Source organism: Budorcas taxicolor, chromosome 20 (assembly GCF_023091745.1).
Source record: "Budorcas taxicolor isolate Tak-1 chromosome 20, Takin1.1, whole genome shotgun sequence".
Taxonomy (NCBI): domain Eukaryota; kingdom Metazoa; phylum Chordata; class Mammalia; order Artiodactyla; family Bovidae; genus Budorcas; species Budorcas taxicolor.
The window spans coordinates 40131145-40150147 of record NC_068929.1 but is presented as its reverse complement, the minus strand read 5'-3'; the positions used below and the strand labels follow the sequence as shown (position 1 = coordinate 40150147).

Genomic DNA, 19003 nt, shown 5'->3' with positions numbered 1-19003 from the left:
CCATTTTATATTAAAGTTTTTGTGTTCTTATTAGAAGAGAATATTGTTTTCTTGAATCCAAAGAGATTGAAGAGAGAGAAATGGATATAATGGGGCCATGAAGTAATAGGCCCTTCATGAATCTAGCTGTTTATCTTATTAAGTGTAAGGGACATGCTGACTCTTCACACTGCAGTTACCCCATGTTATTTGTACACGTGAAGGAGAGCAGAAAGGCCATTCAAATGAACTTCCAGGGAGTCCTCAGAATTGGCTTTGGAATGTGTCTTTGTTCTCATATTTGAATACAGATATAGCTAGTCTGGGAATTTACTCCAAACTTAATGAATTAATGAAGCTGTGCCTGTGAATGCTTGTCTCTGAAGGAGCTGAAAAACTCCTCTGTTCTTCTGATTTATACTGGGAATAGACTAATGATCTGTCTTACTAGTCCCAGCCCGGGCCAAATCACACCTCTTTAAATGTTTTCTAGAAATAGACAAGTCAAGTGGTCTCTTTGCCCAATCAGGAACTTAAGGAAAATAGTACACAGAGGGAACTTGAGCTATAGGCAGTGCAAATGCCAACTGAAAATGAAAGAAAGACTATATTTGGCATTTATCTGCTTTCTAAAATACAGTGAAACCTTTTTTAATGTGAAGCACAAGGGAATGGAAAAAAATGGGCTTTGAGTTAAACTAGCTTTCCATTATCTGATTTTTATTAAAGAGCAATCAGGCTGCTTGGTTGGCTAGGAAATAGCAGTTGCTTTGAATTATGTATTATTTTGAATAAAGCAATATCAGCTTAATGAAATTCACTTTCTTGGGAAGATTAAACAGTGTAAATTCTAGATGGATCCTGATCAGTATGTTTGTATTTAGTAAAATGTGTCTCTTCTCCCATTGCCAAGTGATACGACAGTATACTCAACCTAGGTTTATTGAGCATTTGCTCACTGGGAACAAAAAAGGGTGTGTGTGCACTGTGTATTTCCTGGCCTTCTGAGTTATATTAATATTTGATAGGGAACCTGGGAGTAAATAGAGGATGATGGAGTTTCAGTGTCAGTTTGCCAGCACAGCAATTACATGGTTCTTTTTCCAGTACTGCCTTTTTCCTGGGTCCTGAGCTAACTTCCAGCCTGGTAACTAGGATAATGCTTTACTGTAAAGCACAGTGATCAGTCAGTGCCACTTTCTGTAAGAATATTTTCTTTAATTAGCGATGAAAAGAGATGCCATTGGGCTAGAATGGAAAAACAATATTGAGATTTTACTACTTTTGTGATTTGACTTACTAAACCCTTTCTTGAAATTTCCTGAAGGAGGCAGCATACAAGCCAGAGTTCAGTTCTTAACAGTGACTGGAACTCAGCTGGAATCTCCTGCTAAGTTTACCTCACAGTGTACAGGACACCAGACTGCTGTCTGTAAGGTGTGATTAAATTACTTCTCATTGCACCTAACAGTATTATATTATGGATGTTCCAGCACAGCAGTTCTCAGGATTTAAAGAGTGCAGTTGAGTGTTCATCTGTAGGCATACGAGAGTAGAAAGGAAAGAAATCACCAATTTCATGGTGCTTTAACTGTTAATGTCTACCTTAGTGGTGGTGGTGGTTTAGTCACTCAGTCACGTCTGATTATTTGCGACGGACTGTAGCCCACCAGGCTCTCTGTCCTTGGAATTTTCCAGGCAAGAATACTGGAGTGGGTAGCCATTTCCTACTCCAGGGGATCTTCCCGCCCCAGGGATTGAACCTGTGTCTCCTGCATTGCAGGTGGATTCTTCACTTGCTGAGCCACTAGGGAAGCCCAGCATCTACCTTATCAAATCTTAAAATGTTTCACATAAGGAAAATGAAAGGAACAAGTTTAGTAGTACTGATTATTATTTTTAAAGTGATTTTTGGCCCCTATAGGTTCCTGTAGTCCCATCAGTACAGTCAGGATACAGAACAGTTCCGTCACCCCCAAACACTCCTTTGTGCCATCCCTCTGTAGTCACACTCTCACCCCTCTCCCTCTCTCAGCTCCTTATCCCTGCTATTCATTGGTCTGTTCTTTATCCCTTTAGTGTTGACTTTTCAAGAATGTCATGTACATGGACTCAAAGTGTGTGTAACCTTTTTAGATCAACTTCTTTTAGCAGTATCCTTTGACATTCATTGAGGTCAGTTGTGCGTATCACTGACTTGTTAACATTTTATTGCTGAGTGGTATTCCACTGTATGAATACAGCACAGTTTGTGTATCTATTAAAGGACATTTGATTATTTTTAATTTTGGGAGATTTTGGATAGAGCTGTTGCAAGCATTCATTTGTGGGCTTCCCTGGTGGCTCAGCCCTAAAAAATCTGCCTGTAATGCAGGAGACACAGGTTAGATCCCTAGGTCAGGAAGATCCCCTAGAGAAGGAAATGACAACCCACTCTAATATTCTTGCCTGGGAAATCCCATGGACAGAGAAACCTGGCAGGCCATGGGGTTGCAAAAGAGTTGGACATGACTTAGCAACTAAACCACAACAATAGCAATCATTCATTGTGTGAACATAATTTTTCACTTCTCCAGGGCAAATACCTAATAGGCTTGCTGGGTCGTATGATGAATGTATATTTATTTTTATAAGAAACTTCCAAGCCATCTTCAGATAAGCAGTATTATTTTGCTTTCCCACCAACAGTATATGTGTTTTTTACTTGCTCCGCATCCTCACCAACATTGTATTGTAACATTTTTATCTTATATATTCAAACAGGTATTTGAAATGCTTTCTCATCATAGTTATAATTTGTTTTCCTAATGACCAGTGAGGGCTTCCCTGGTAGCTCAGCTGGTGAAGAATCTGCCTGCAGTGCAGGAGACCCTGGTTCAGTTCCTGGGTCGGGAAGATCCCCTGGAGAAAAGGATAGGCTACCCACTCCAGCATTCATGGGCTTCCCTGGTGGCTCAGGCGGTAAAGAATCCGCCTGCAACGTGGGAGACTTGAATATCTTCATGTGTTCATTTTCTGTGATTATGTCATGCTGGGTGAACTGCCTGTTCAAGTCTTTGGCCCAGTTTTAAATCAGGTTTGTTTCTTAGTGTTAATTTTGAGAGTCTTTTATATATTCTAGATACCAAGTTCTTGGGATATTTTCTCCTGGTTTTTTTTTTTTCTTTTTCTTAATAGAGTCCCTCAAAGGAAACTAATTTTGATAAAGTCTAAATTATCAGTTTTTCTTCTTTTATAGAATGTAGTTTTGCTGTCACATCTAGGAACTCCTTGACTGACCCCAGCTCATGCAGATTTTCTTCTGTGTTTTCTTGTAAAAGTTTTATGGTTTACTCTGGTTCTTTTTGGGTGTGTGGTTTATTTTGAGCTAATTTTTGTGTTATAGAATGAGCTATAGTTGAGGCAGGGCCAGGACTAGAGTCAGACTCAAACACAAAATAGAAGAAGGTATCAAAAAACTCAGTAATCAAAACAAATTAACATTTTAATGCAACATTATAAAAAATAAAATTAATGCAAAAAATTCATGACAGGTAAAATTCCGAAACTCTAAATAAAAATGGGAACAGTAACACTACTATTTCAGGCCATATTGAGTGAGACAAAAGGAAAAGTAAGTTGAATTGAGGCTGTCTTAATTTAAAATTTTGATATTTTGTTCATCACAGTTTTTTTAGGGGGCCAGGAGGTAGGGTGAAGTACCAGAATTGGGGGAAATAGTAAACTTGATGCTGCTTCAGTGAAGTTTGAGTTCTGGACTAATTTCCCAGTCCACCTACTCCTATTTACTTTTCAAAATCCTCAAATTTGGGTTTTATAACTGCATTCAGAGAAAGAGACAGAGTGGAATGTGATCCCTCTATTTCACCCAGCACCAGGAAATTTTTTTTTTATTAAAAAATGATAACAATGATGGGAAACACTGTATGAAATAGTGTTTAAATAGTATTTAAATAGTTAAATAGTACAAATTGCAGCAGATGTGCCTAAGAGGAATTGTTTAAGATCACCACACATTTGCAGGGACATTCACATTATAGGAAATAAATTGATCTCTCTGGTCCTAGTGCAAGTCGCCTCTCCTATGCTGGTGATAAGTTCCCTTCATGTAAGTACCACAGCAGAGCTGCTGGCTTTTGCTTCATTAGCTGGGGCATCAGGCATATTGTGACTTTGCTTTGTGCTTAGTCACTCAGTTGTGTCCAACTCTTTGTGATGCCCTGGAGTGTAGCCTTCCAGGCTCCTCTGTCCTTGGGGATTCTCCAGGCAAGAATACTGGAGTGGGTTGCCATGCCCTCCTCTGGGGGATCTTCCCAACCTGGGACCAAACCCAGGTCTCTCACATTGCAGGTAGATTCTTTACCATCTGAGCCACCAGGGAAGCCCATGAATACTGGAGTGGGTAGCCTATCCTCTCTCCAGGGGATCTTCCTGACCCAGGAATCAAACCAGGGTCTCCTGCACTGCAGGCAGATTGTTTTTGCTCAGTGTCTCAATATTGTTGTCTAGAGCCCATCTTCTTGCCTACCTGAGGACTACGACTCAGCTCTCTTATATGAAAATTAGACTTTTGACAGAAGATTTTACAACCTCCCTAAAGAGTTCATTTCTGTTTATAAAAACTCTCATTACCGTCAGCTCTTTTTTCCCCAGTTACTTTTAGCCTACATTCTCATGCTTAGAGCCCACATCCTTTACTCTAGTCCTCAAGGAATTGGAGAACAGCTGGTCAACATCCTCTGTTTCCTTGAAGATTGTGAAGTTACTGTTCTGTCTTCTCTTGTCTAAGTGATCCAAACTTAGTTGATATTGTTATTTTAACATTTTCTTGTGGGTTGTATTTTCTCAACACTTCTGTTTTACCTTTGATATGCTTTTCTCAATCATTTCTAGATTCTCCAGTGAGCAAATTGGAGTAAGGGGGCTCCTTGGTGCCATGTGAATGGCCAGAACGTTATATTCCAAAGAGTTAGAACAATATATGGCACATAGTAGGTGTTTGGTGAACATGTATTTGTTAATTTTGCTTTACCTTTTATTATATTTTATTTTAGTGTATTCTTATTGGTACTTAATACCATAGCCTATTCCATGCCAGCTTCTCTTGCTTTTGTTTTTTATTAATAGTTTTTTCTAATTAATTTGGAATTTCAGAACATAAATATGTTTTCTTTTAGATTCGATGAAAGAAGTACAGATTTTGTCTGCTTGTTTAAAACTTAAGATGATCCTTTTTCAGTCTTACTAAAAATAGCTATGTTTTGAGTTCCGTAGAGGAAGCAGATTTACTGTGGATGCTTAAAATATTGGTAATCTAAAACTGTAATGAATATAATTTGTTTTGGTTGTTATATTGTTAATGAGTATGATCTGTTTCCTGGGCCTATTTTATAGAACACACTCTGCTTTGAAGTAAAAATTATTTGTTGGAATTTGTCACTGTATTTTATCAAAAGTCCAGTCATTATTCTTCCTTAGAAGAGAAGACAAATTCTGATATGCTTATCCCCTCATTTCTGTTCTTATTTCCAGTCTCTTTTCAAAGAACAGTTTATAAATTTTACCAGTAGACTGTTAGTTCAGGAGCGGTTATTTAGATTTTCTATTTCAACATTCTCTTCTTTGAAATAATGTTTACTGTAGGAATCCTGTTTCAAAGCCTATAGTGAGTTGTCTTTTCCTATAGTTATGTATTTGACAACGATCTCATTTCAGTTCAGTTCAGTTGCTCAGTCGTGTCTGACTCTTTGTGACCCCGTTGACTGTAGCATGCCAGGCTTCCCTGTCCATCAACTCCCAGAGCTTGCTCAAGCTCTAGTCCATCGAGTAGGTGATGCCATCCAACCATCTCATCCTCTGTCGTCCCCTTCTCCTCCTGCCTTCCATCTTTCCCAGCATCAGGGTCTTTTCTAAGGAGTCAGTTCTTTGCATCAGGTGGCCAAAGTATTGGAGCTTCAACTGCAGCATCAGTCCTTCCAATGCATATTCAGGACTGATTTCCTTTAAGGTTGACAGGTCTGATCTCATGAAGAGCCTATCAGATCCTCCTTCAGGCTTCATAAATCACTGAAGAATGAGGAGTCAAAGAAGGTCTTGTTCAGTTTCATAGTTTATTCATTTTCTAGTGTCATTTAACTCTGCAACATGCTGTATTAAAAGGCATCCTCTGCTTACTTGGTGTCAGCAGTCTTAAGGAAATGTTTGTGTTACTGTTTTACTTCTATTTGTAGTCCTTCAAAACAAGAGAAATAGTCAGTGTTTCCCTTTTGATTAATTAGAAACTTTTTATTTTCCTTCTCTACACAAGAGTTTGGTGTTTTATATAATTGGCATTTAAGCAAATCTATATGCTTCCTTGTATAGATGGGATTGCCATAAATGACAAACCTGGACGAAGACTCACCTAATAGATAACACAGCCCTGAAGGAGAAACATACTGGACTCCATAAAATGTCAAAAAAAGAGAGAGGTTGATTTTGTAGATAGGTCAATTTTGTCGATGTTCAAAATGACACATTATTCTTTATAACATGTATAAACATATAAGACAGCAATGACAGGGCTCTGCTGTCCAACTCCAGCACCACACCACACCCCACCGAGAGAAGACCAAGTAAAGGACTTCGTGTCTTGTAGGAGTTTCTATGGCAGACTTCCCTCTCCCAACCAGAATTTGATGAGTGCTCTTTGGTAACAAGTTTTCCAGCTGTTCCATCAGAATTCTGGCCAGACTTTCACAATTCATATTAGTGTGGGAAACAAAGAGTTCTGTAATTAACTCATTGTCCCAGGATAGTGTTTTCCCCTTTTCTGGAGTGCTAGATCATCTTGTATGATGAGGGGTTTAGAGACCCCCCACAGAGGGCTCAATAGAAGAGTATAATGTGTAACACTTCTTTACCTATACTATATTAAAACAAATAGTGCTTTACATATCCTGTGTAGTTGGTTCATCTCTGAGGACTCAGGTTCTCCTACAGTTTTTTGGTTTTACATGCTTGATGATTTCTAAGATCTGATCATATATATCTTCTGCCTAGTAGTTAGTTAGGGACTTAAAGCTCTATCCATTTGTGCTTTGTTTATTTACATAAAGAAAAGACTTATGCTTATTATCTTTATGCCCGTCTCAAACTATTGCCAAATGAAGAAGGGTGAAGTGGTCTGGGTCTGTGTGGATTTGATCGAGAGAGATGGCCTTAGGCAGTACTTCCCAGGCTTTTCACAGCCTGGTGCTCATAACAGAAGGTACTGTGTGATATTACAGACAGACCCACTCTGTGCTGGTGCTGACTTGCCTGAGGCTATAGCACCCTAGCCCGTCTCAGCCCCCCAGGACTCTCTCGGCACACTTGGTCCATCCTGTGCCCACCAATAGGGAGTTCTGTGAGAATTTTGGGGATGTGCCTGCAGTGAGTGCTTCTAGGTGGGTATTTGCCTTGACCCACCGCTGGTGTCACTCACCCTGGGGACTCTAACTTCCCTCCACCTATTTGTTTCCTGCTCCTAGACTGTCATTAATCAAAATAATTATCAGATTTCTTCAGTCATTATTTGTGCTTTTTTTTTCTGCCTTTGTAAGTTCTTCTCAAATAGCAGACTGGAGCAAACTGACATTTAGTGTTTTGAATTAGATGAAGAAGATTGTATTTCATTTTCTTACCCAAGAGACCTTCCATTTTCTCTGAGAACTTTTTCTCGTGATGAAATTCTTTAGGCAAATTTATTATCAGCTACAGATGTGATTCATTTTGTGCCAAGGACAATTACCAGTTTCCAGATTTTTACTGCTTTAACAGTTACCTTAATTTTAGACCAGAGTCTGTAAATAAACTGACTTTAATAAATGTATTTTCCATGAGTTTGATAGGACTTAATTTGATAATTAAATGCCAGTTTTCAAAAAGTTTTCACCAGGGCTTCCCTGGTGGCTCAGATGGTAAAGAATCTGCCTGCAATGCAGGCGACCCGGCTTTGATCCCTGGGAAGATCCCCTGGAGAAGGAAATGGCAACCTACTCCAATATTCTTGCCTAGAGAATTCCATGGACAGAGGAGGCTGGCTGCGGTCCATGGGGTCCCAAAGAGTCAGACAACTGAGCTAGTGACATTTTCACTTTCTTCAGATATTTATGGCAGGTATAGAGCAACACTTTTCCTTGTTTGCTTGTTTTCAACAATCCCTACATTTATAAAAGTGCCACAAAATTTTCTTTTCACCATTGGGCTTCTGTCTGGTTTATCAGAGAGAGAATTGTTTGGGGCAGGGAAGAAGGGAGATTAAGAAGATTTTCAGCGAAGAGTGACAATTGCTACCTGTCTGGCCCTCTGATGGAACTTCCTTAGAGTTGGAGGAATGTGGAGGGGAAAAAATGGATAGGCACGCGCTCACTTAGAAGAGCAGAGAAAATGTCTTTAATCATTTTTGTTCGAGGGGTGTCTCCGTGAAGATCAGGTGGGTGTTGAGGAGTCTTATTTATTGTAGACAAAGGTTTACTCAGCAGGTTTGCTTCCTGAACTTGAAAGGAGTGAAACTAAGCCTGATGGCCCAAGCATACTGCAAAATAATCCAAGTTTGGGAAAAGCAAGGCTTTAGGAGGACAAGACAGATAACCTGGAAAAGTTTAAAGCATTCCTACCTGACTCTTCTACCTACCTGGTTCAGTATTTTAATGTGGAAAGCAATTTTTCTTTCTCTGTGAAATAAAGCTTGGGTTTGTGCAAATCCAAAGAAAATGTTTTCACCAGTACCTTTCCATTTTCTTCTGCCTTCTTTTTCTTCGTTGTGGACTCACATCTCGATCTGTGTTCTTAAACTTGGGCGTCAGCATATACATGGCCCTTCAGATGTATTGGGCAGTCCTGAGGGCGTGCACGACCATGAGACTGCCTCTACACATATGTGCAAAACTGTGTGAAAGTCCCCTTCACAGACATGTGTGAGGCTCTTACCTTTGAAAATTTTGGAAAATACTTCTCCCAAGGAATCTCTGAGTTAGCTTATCCATTCTTGTACTGTATGACAAAAACCAAACATGAAAAAACCAGATGGAGTTTCTTTTACAATGTGGGTCAGCAGCTGGGAAGGATCAGGAAAGGGTGTTTCATCATAATCATGTTTAAAGATATAAAATTAGGAAGGGTGCTGGGCTTCTTTCAGCGTGTGAAGTTGAATAAGGGCGGTGTTTGGATATGTGCATTACTGACGCCTAAGATGTTCTGCAGGCATTGATTTCTTTTATAGTAACATTTGTGAACTGGGCAGTAGCAGGCTTTTTCTTTTATGATTTTAGTAATATCATCTGCTTTTTAGTATAAACTTGCTAGGACTTCTTCTGAGTTAGGTAGGTTTGGAGATTATTTAAAATCTGCAGCATCTTTTCCTTCCCATCTTCTAAAACAGAGCTTTGCATAATTAGGAGGTATAAAGGAATGAGCGTGGGAGTCGGGAAAACCTCCCTGAGCATCCCAGCTCCTCTGTGTACAAGTTTTCTGTGACCTTGAGAATGTTATCCTGCTTCCTGCAAGCCTCAGTTTCTTCTCCTTGTGAAATCGAGGTGAGATCATTAGTTTTGTAGTGTTGTGAGGAGTCAACTACTTTTATAACATAAAGTTGCAGATAACCTGATAGTTCCTTTCCTCCCGTGTCCTAAAATACAAATTCATTTCTCTCATTGATTTCTTCCTCTTCTTATTTGCTTCCATCACATCAAGTAAACCAAAAAACCACAGCAATAAATTATTTGGGGTTTTTATGGCGTTTTTACTTTTGCAGAGGGGTAATTCCAAAGTTCCTGTTTTGGAATCTTGACACTGCTTTTTGTACACGGAGTGTTTCTTCTTCTCTGCTCCACCCCCCTCTCTTTTCTTCGGCTTCTGCAGAGAAGAAAGCTCTCTATGTTGAGCACTTTAAAGTCTGGTTACTGCCCTGTCATCTTGCTTACGATCTCTAGCACCAGTTACTCTCTGGCTGCTGCTAGAGCTGAGTACTTTGGAGGCAGACTACGGTTCCTCTGCACCGCCAAATTATCTAAAATGACAGTAGCTTTTGGTTCAAAAAGCTAAACTTAATTTTATGTTGGCACGGGGTTCAGTTTAAGCAGCTCGGGGAAGCCAGTGGTGGTTCCACAATGCTTTAGTAGGATGAAGTGGATCAGGGTAAGAATAAAATCCTTGATCAACTTAATAAAGCAAATCATTATATTTAAAATATGCAGACTAACTTCAGAATCTAGTTCTTGGCAGTCCAGTGCTTTCTCTTTGGTCCGTGTAGATCCTCCTGTCATGATGGTTCCCTCTGGTCTTTTAATTCAGATGTGTTCTCTGCCCTCCATTCGCTGTCTTACTGAGTAAATCTGTCTGTCTGAATGTGGCAAGCCCCCAGCCACAGAAGTACCTCTTCAAGAACAGAGGATGGTGGATGAAGTGAATGCACTCTTTCTAAGTAGCTGTAGCTCATTTGTCTTACGATAGCTCCTTGGGCTTCTAGCAGGCACGTGTCCCATTGTTGTTATGTAAAACCCAGTATGTGTGTTTGACAAGTTAGCAGCGGGGCAGCTCTGCTTGCTCCCCAGCCTTGCTGCTGTCTCAGCGATTGTTTGGTTTGGCAGATGGCCAGCTCTCTGCTATAAGATGCATTTCCTTGACAGGACAAAGTGTGGAGCCGCATTAGCTGCAAAGTTTACGAAGGTTAGCTAAACACACACAATAAATATTAATAAACAAAAAAAAAGCCCACCCACCTTTGACTTTGAATTCTGTTTCTTCATTCCATGTTTTGGAATCCGGGTAGTATTTGATTAATAACCAGTCTTAGGGTAATTGAGCCTTAAGTATCTTTTGCCTAACTCGGACTGCTCCCAGCGTCCTCATTGGATGCTTGGTGGCTCACCACCGCAGTGGATGGCGCTCTGGAATGACTGTTTAGTTCGAGGGGGCTCACTTGCCTTCTCCTTCCTTCCGTGTAAAAAGGAGGGTAAACGAGCTTCTCCATGAGAGCTTGTGCTGCCCAGTCACGTGCGTGTGAGGGCGCAGGAGGGAAAGACTGAGAGCGGGAATAGAGATGCAGTGCCCTGAGCTTGGACTCCCTGGAAAGCAGTCAGACGTTGGTCTGTTGGCCCGGCCATTGCCTCTCTCTAACATTTACACCCTCAGCGCAGACGGAGAGGGTCACAGTAACCTGCTGCCCCTGGAAACTGCCTGTTTGGCTGGTGTCTTGGAATTTATCAGGCCTATGTTGTGGATCTTTTCCAATTCTGTACCCTGGCTCGCTTGACAACATATTTGAGAACCAGTAATCTTAGACTGCTTAGCCAGACCTCTAGAGAACCAAGGAAGGAAAATAACTTTAGTACTATGTCCTTAAAATTGTCCTGGGGCCAATTATGGCAGCTGAGATTTCTAAAGACCCTTGAGAGCCCCTCTCACTGTCTTCTCTTGCCCCCCTGGCTCTTGTTCATCCCTCTTTTCTGGCCCACACTGGGGGGGAACTAACCCTCTGTGTTTGTATGATACTTGAGTGTAATAAAAATCTGGAGGAATCAAATTATTTCTCATAGGCAGTAATGATTTTAACTTGAATATTGTCTGTCTCCAACCCCACCTAGCAAAGCAATCTATTTAGGTTGGATGAGTTGTAACTTTTAATTCATTCCTGCAGCAAATATTTATTATCAGACGCTAATCTAGGCACTTGAGATCCTTGGCCACACAAAACAGACCAAAAGCAGCCTGTATAGAACATGTATTCTAGTAGGGGAGGCAGACAGGAAGCATCTGTGCGTGCGTGTTTAGTCTCTTCAGTGTGTCCGCCCCCGCGCGACCCCACGGACCATAGCCTGCCAGGCTGCCCTTATCTGTGGGGTTCTCCAGGCAAGAATGCTGGAGTGGGTTGCTGTGCCCTCGTTCAGGGGATCTTCCCGACCAAGGGATCAAACCCACATCTCTTGGGTCTCCTGCATTGACAGGAGGTCCTTTACCACTAGTGCCACCTGGGAAGCCCAGACAATAAGCATAATGAACAGTAAGTTATATATTATGTTAGACGCACGATTAACAGTAAGTTGTATATTATGTTAAAAGGTGACACATGCTATGAAAATGAGGAAAATCAGGGGAGTTGTGTGGTGCAGTTTCAAATAGGGTGGTCTGAATAGTGATGAGTTAAGCCAAGACTTGAAGGAGATGAGTATTGGCTTGGATGAGCTTATTCTAGCTTTGATGTGAAGTTGTTTGTGACTCTTTTCAAGTTTCCACATACCTGACCTTGATCGTCTAGAGATTTCCAGTAGTCTAGGCCTGGTTCTCACATTAGTCTCAGCGACGGAGCACCTTGTAGTCAGGCTGTGCTTTGCAGACCATGAACTGTTGATAAGCTTAATTCCATCTTACCAACAAGGCAGTTTTGTTGGGAGAAAAGTGTAACTTTTTCTACACATGCACTGTAAAGTAAGTTTCATGAGCACATGCACGAAGGTGACAGTAACCTTACCCCCTAGTTGTTAAACTTTAATTTACTGCTTTCACATTTTACTGAAAAAATATGATTTACTATTTTCAAGTTTTCCTATTAATATTCACTCACCATTGTATATGTTTTATCATCTTTTAGCACTTGCTAGTAGACACTGAGTAGCAGATACTATAGGTTTAAAAAAAATTGTGGGATGAAAACTTAAAATTGTACAAACCTGCCTGTTTACCTTAATTTTCCCCCTGATGGTAGGATAAACACAGCGCTCTGGTTTGATTTTTTCAATAGAACATCTCAACCCTGTTCAGCCGTGTTAGAACCACTATTCTGGAATATTGTCAGACATGAATTAGAAGCTCTGCAGACACTTTCACATTTCTTACATTTCTCTGTTAGTTTCTCAGAATCTCAGAGTGGGCTTTGTAGCCATTTAACTACATGCATTTTTTTTTAAAAACCAGTCAAGTGGAAGCCAGAATTTCTATCAAAAGGGATTGCAGAAATTACCAGATATTCTATCTAAACAAAAGAACTAGACGGTTGGGGAGAAGAAGCCAAAAAAAATTCAGCCCAAGGTAGATTTAGAAGACAGAAATTCCATGATTTACATTTTAATATTAGAATGTAACATGGCAATATCTAATTGTACCCTTTCCTATTAGTCCTTATACGTTACTTGGCACATGAGAGATTCCTAATAATCACTGAATTAATGTTTCCACTCATTTCTTGTTCTATCACAGTGAGATCTGCAGAACCCAACATGTGGTATTTCTGCCTACCAACCTTAGCCTCTTTCCCTGCCACCCCTTAATTCTATCCCTGCCATCTCTTCCACCTCTGCCCTCTTATTTCAGCAAAAATTAAAAACAGGTTGTAGTTCTCAGTGGGAACTTGCAGTTCTTTCTGACCCCAGAACAGCAGTTATTTTCCTCACCAGTAATGATTCACAGGAGCATAGCTTCTTCCAGTGAAGCTTCTCCTAACCTGCTTTTCGTTCAGATTAACATCACATCTTTATATTCCGTATCTCTGTTTTACTTCTGCTATTGTCCTGCTGGTTAATCTCACAGATAGGGAGATATTATTCATAGTTCACAAATGTGTGTTGTTCCTGAGAAAGCTTTATGAGATTTGGGTCTTTGTAAACTAAAAATAGTAACCACCTGGCCTCAATATGCTATCCAGAGGGGCATACTGTGTGCATAAAAGCATGAATCGCTGAGATCTAAATCTGCTTCACTGGTAAAATGAACCACATTATGTGGGTTCAGCATTCCGAGATGCCAGCCTCACATGACAGCGGAGTTGGGAAGGCCCAGCTTCGTGGTTTTGATGCTGTCCGAAAAGGAGAGGAGAGAAGGCAGGAAGGGGGCAGCTTTTATATTTCTATAGAGTGTCGCAGAGATAATATGTGATAGAGCAGAACTCAGTGGTTTGGAAGAATATGCCCTGAAAGCTACAAGTCATCATCAGGGTGACATTCAGTTTGGTAAACTAGCCATCCAAGTACCAGCAGAGTCTTCTTTCCCTTTATTTGTGCCGCATTTAGACGATTCCCATGCCTTTTCCTTTCTAGAGCGTTGTCCGCTGCCTGTGGCACCCAAAGCTGAACCAGATCATGGTGGGGACTGGAAACGGGCTGGCCAAAGTCTACTATGACCCCAGCAAGAGTCAGAGGTATTTCATAAGTGTTGCCGGTTTGAGATGGATGACAACAACTGGGGGGAGGGCTTTTTTTTCACCCCTGCTTTTATTTATTTCCCTCTTTGATGGGGAGCCACCCTTTTAGAAAATGCAGCTGGCCCAGAGTAAAGCCTCAAACTCCTCATATTGTGCTTTAAAGTGGATTTAGATAGCTCCTTGATCCATACAGAATTCAAAGTGAAAGTTTCCTGGGGATTTGCAGTTCTTTAGCTGAAATGTTGAGTGCGAGGGGGGGAAAGGCCTGCCCACTCTGCATACCACCCTGGACAGTGGCATTAACAGTGATGCATGTAAGGGATTAGCAGAGCAGGGAACGAACCACTCACAGGAAATGGAACCGGCTTGTCTGTTTTGTTCCCTTTCTGTTTGGGCTTTTCTCAGGTACCGTTTAGACGTTTGGCAGAGTTGTACTCTGCCAGCAGAGGAGGACACCACAGACAGTGTCCCCTTCTATCCCACATCTGCCCAATTGCCAAATTTAAGCATACCAGTGTGTTTCAAGGACCTAGAAAACTCACTGGAGGCTCAGTCAGTCCCTCAGTTATTTCTCTTTTCCTTGGGCACAAAGGTAAATGTGTCACCATCCAAAAGAGATGGTCTGTTTCTCTCTATGAAGATACAGTAAGTGATTAGCTAGCTGTTTCTTTAGAATATCTATTACAAAATTCCATATGCTAAATATACTGGGGTCCCCCCATAAACCTGTTGTGGGGTCCCACATTCTTCTAGGGGGAAAGGAAGCCTGTCCTCTATTAGTGAATATTTATTGACTATAGTTTGGCTCTGCATAGAAGCAGACAGTCCTGTTTCCTTCAGAATTTTCTGGAATTGGAACCTTTGCCCTATAAAATAAAATTATATATTGTGGTCTTTAAGAACAAATAGGATTTTGTTTGTTATTTAATAAAGAAATTAAGAATACTAATGTAAGGATGAAAGGAAGGGGTCCATTTTACTTGAGAAAATGGTGAACCCCATTTGATAGCACCCTTTAGAAGGCACTATCTTTGGACTCTTTTAAAAAATTTACTTACTTGTATTTGTCTCTCCTAAAAGGGATACTCATTGTTGCTAAGGAGAGTGAAACATTCTAAGCACACTTTTGGTTAATCCCACACATTCTTGGGCTGTAGCCCCTTGGCAATCCTGCCAAGCTGACTTGGATCCAGACACTTGTACTCTTGTATTTGAGATGTGGACAAATGCCATTTGGGCTGTAGACCACCCAGGTTGCTTTCATCTGAGCCAGAAACTAAAATTTGAACCCTGTGACCTTTAGGGTGAAAAGGTTGATTAATGTTAATATCTCTTTAAGATCTTAATTTTAGGTTATTTCTATAGATTTTTTAAACTAGCCTTTTGTTTTCCAGTTACCTTTCTAACCCTCTCACACAGTAGTAACCACTGATGCAAAGACTTGCCTTCCCATATGTTTAATCTCTTATCACCAAGGGCTCCATCTGTTGCCAGTCCTTAGAAAGTCAAGGACTTGGTGAGTTGGTGTGTACAGTGTGTTCCTGAAAAGTGTCTAATGCTTTTGACATTGACTTTCTGTTTCTAAGACCAAATAAAGGAAATAATTTGCTTTAACTCCTCTCAGGGGAGCGAAATTATGTGTAGTTAAAACCCAGCGGAAGGCGAAGCAAGCAGAGACTCTAACCCAGGACTACATCATCACCCGTAAGTTGTTAGCATGGTCTCTCTGTCATGCATCTGTCTTCTGTTCTAGTGTGCTGTTGATCTCATGGCTTTAGAGACAGAAAAAGCCCTCCAAGTTCAGGCATATATTAAAAAATACCCTATTCACGTGTTTAGGATGGGGAGTCATGTAATCGCAAACTCCTTCAGCTTCTGTGACTCATCACAGAGACAGGGTTACTTCATGTAACTTTCAACTCCAAAAGGAAGAGCCTAAATTCTGTGACCCTGTGACAGATTGATCCAGAGACCTTCAGATATAAAATTAACTACCTGAGGTACAATCAGAAATCTTATCAGGACAGGGCAGTGTCTCTCAGCTTTGTCACACAGCTTTGTTAATCTGATAGACTTTTGTTTCCCAGAGTCACAGTCTCAGACCTGCCAAGGGTAGCGGCTAGAAAGATCTCAGATGCAGTAGCAATTGCTGTTAGCAGGTGTCCCTGTGGACTTTCTCAGTGGCTCAGTCTCAAGCCCAGGGGGCGCTGCACTGCTGGGTTTTCTCCCTGGTGGTGGGTCTTGTATAAAACCAAGTCCCTTGGAGCTGGTGATGAGTAAAAAGATCCCATGGCATTTTTTTTTGCAAGAATAGAAGTGTTAAAGTCAGTGTCAGAAGCAGTCTAGCTCATGTAATTACACATGGCCTACTTAAAGTCCTGCAGTCGTTTGAAGTGAAAAGCTATTTTTCCCTCTCCTAAAAATACTGTTGTGTCATATTGCCCAACAGAGTGATGGGTGGCTGTGTTTCTCAGCTCCCCTAACTCAAGGCAGGCATATTTACTGGTGAGTGATATGGTCCTGGCCCAGGCTGGCAGTGTGCATTGAGGATGGCAGGTACTAGAAGTGTTTTTCAGGTGTTATAGCCATTTCTGTCATTCACATTATAAATTTCCTTTAAACCCTTATTATTCTTTTAATTCTCCCCCAGTTTTCTCTTTTAAAGAAGTTTTAATTTGCACGTAAACATTCAAAGACATTATTCTGGTACTTTTTGTGGTCATAAATAGATATTTAATTCTTTCCCCAGTAGTCTTCCCCTCTCCCCCAGAATATGACACTGTTTCCCTTATAAATTTGTATTTTCTTTTATATTCTGAAACTTAATTCTGACATTGAGTGAACAACCAAGAGCAACTGGACAGATGTTACTCTCTGATTTTTATTCTTTTGTCCACCACATTGAAAAAGGAATAAGTCCCTGTTAAGTCACCACGTCAGGAGATTCAGTCACCTCTGTGCATTCAAGACAGCCTCTCTCCCAGTTTCTGTGGGATAAGTGTCCCTCCCTTCTGGTTGTTTAGTGTTGTCAACCATTCCTGAGAGGTGGTCACATTTCAGAAAGGTGTGAAGTGATTCCAGTGTTTATGAGGCCTCTGAGGAGACCGAGGCTGACAGCAAGCTGTTGGCATTATTCACGTTTGGGTCCTGAAAGAAAAAACGTAAGAGGCAGTCCCATTAAGTGTTTCTTGTCAAAACCACAGAAGTTAAGTTTAACTGCTGCCCATGGTCTGGTACATGGGGAGCCTCATCAGTGTTTCCGTGACGGTATTTGACAGTATTTCCTGAGCGCCATTAGTTGCCAGGAGAGGTGAACAGTGTGTCTGGTCTCAAATGAAATTGGCTAATTGGTTGCAGTAAGACTGTCTTTTATTATTAGATGAAGACCGTCATTACGACTTCCATTTCATCTACATTTAGTCATGCTCTAGCTATGTTTTTGGATGGAAGGGTTATTATCATAATGAAATTTTTCAACTGTGACTTCTCCTAGCTCATGCCTTGCCTATGTTCCGCGAACCTCGCCAACGGAGTACAAGGAAACAGCTGGAGAAGGACAGACTGGATCCCCTGAAGTCTCACAAACCCGAACCTCCTGTCGCAGGCCCAGGTGATTGATCTAGCTAGTGACCCACAGAGGGGGTCATTGAGGGCCAGGGTGGGGTAATCGAGACAGAACTTGGAAGATCTTTTGGGCCTGGATACCTGTCTTCAGAGATTTTTACTAAATAGGATTTTTCAAACACCTTCTTTTAGCCTCAGAACTTTTTGCTTGAAGAACTGATGCAGAAGCCCAGTGCATAAAACTGATGCAAACGGAGCTGCTGTGCTGAAGCAGAGAGGAAGCCCAGAGCCCTTTCTTCTTGGTCTCCAAGTCCTTTAGGTGACCTCACTGGAGCTCTGGGGCTCCTTGGAACTCAGTGTTTCAGTCACTGCTCACCGTACTGGCTTAAAATTCAACACTGAATACTTTGGCCGAAATTTAGGCTAGATTAGAGTTCACAAAAGGCAGAAAGAGGCCATCATTTAGTTCTGCGTTATTAAAATAGAGCTGCCCATCTCCCTAGAAGATGAATAAAAATCCTTAGAGTTTCTAAGAAAGTAAGGCCAGAAGAAAGCAAGGCAGCGTCGGCCATCATACAGCCGCGCCTTTACTAGAATCCTGTTCTCTGTTATCAGCTGCACAGCCTCCATTTGTTCTAGGTTCATAAGCTTATATCACTTATGACTTGTTTATTCATCTGAACCTGACCTCTGGACCTCTGTGTCTTTGGCCTGCCCCTTTAGCATCGAAAAAAATCTCCTATACCAGTCCCAGTTTCTTCCCCATTTTCTCTGCCATCGTCCTCTAATCAGAATTCCTGTATAATATTCTTGCCTGGATTATTAAAAAGCCCTTGTAACTAGGTACTGTCTCAGCTCTCTCTCTTCACTGCTACCTGCATTCGTCTTACAGCATTTATTCCCAATTCCTGTAGTTTTCATATTGCTGCTGCCCCCACATCTTCAGAAGCTGTACACTGTCCAGGTGCGTGCCCAGAGATTCAGTTCTCTACAGTCTGACTCTCAGCCATGTTTGAGCTTTACACCTCACCTCTCTCCTGCTCCAATCTTCTGATATGACTGTTGGTTCATTCCTGCCCCCAAATGCCCGTTGAACTTCCCTCTTTCTGTACTTTTGTATTTAAACTATTCCGTTCATTGAAAATAACCTTCTCTGTCTTCTGACTTCTCCCAAATTGGATGTATTTCTTCCTATAGATCCCCTTCCTGCATCAGCCTGAAGAGTTCTTTTCTTCTTCTAAGTGCTACTGATACAAAGTTACTGGCCATACACATTCTCTGGCAATTATTTCCTGCCTGATGAAA

General features: G+C 41.1%; 1 protein-coding gene across 1 annotated transcript in view; it reads left to right on the top strand.

Annotated features, from left to right (window-relative positions):
• WDR70 (WD repeat domain 70) overlaps nucleotides 1-19003 on the top strand; it is a 271973-nt gene that overhangs the window by 236393 nt on the left and 16577 nt on the right. Inside the window, exons 14-16 of the mRNA XM_052659024.1 lie at nucleotides 14031-14131; nucleotides 15759-15838; nucleotides 17628-17744. Coding sequence (XP_052514984.1) covers nucleotides 14031-14131; nucleotides 15759-15838; nucleotides 17628-17744 — 298 coding nt within the window. The remainder of the gene's footprint in view (nucleotides 1-14030; nucleotides 14132-15758; nucleotides 15839-17627; nucleotides 17745-19003) is intronic.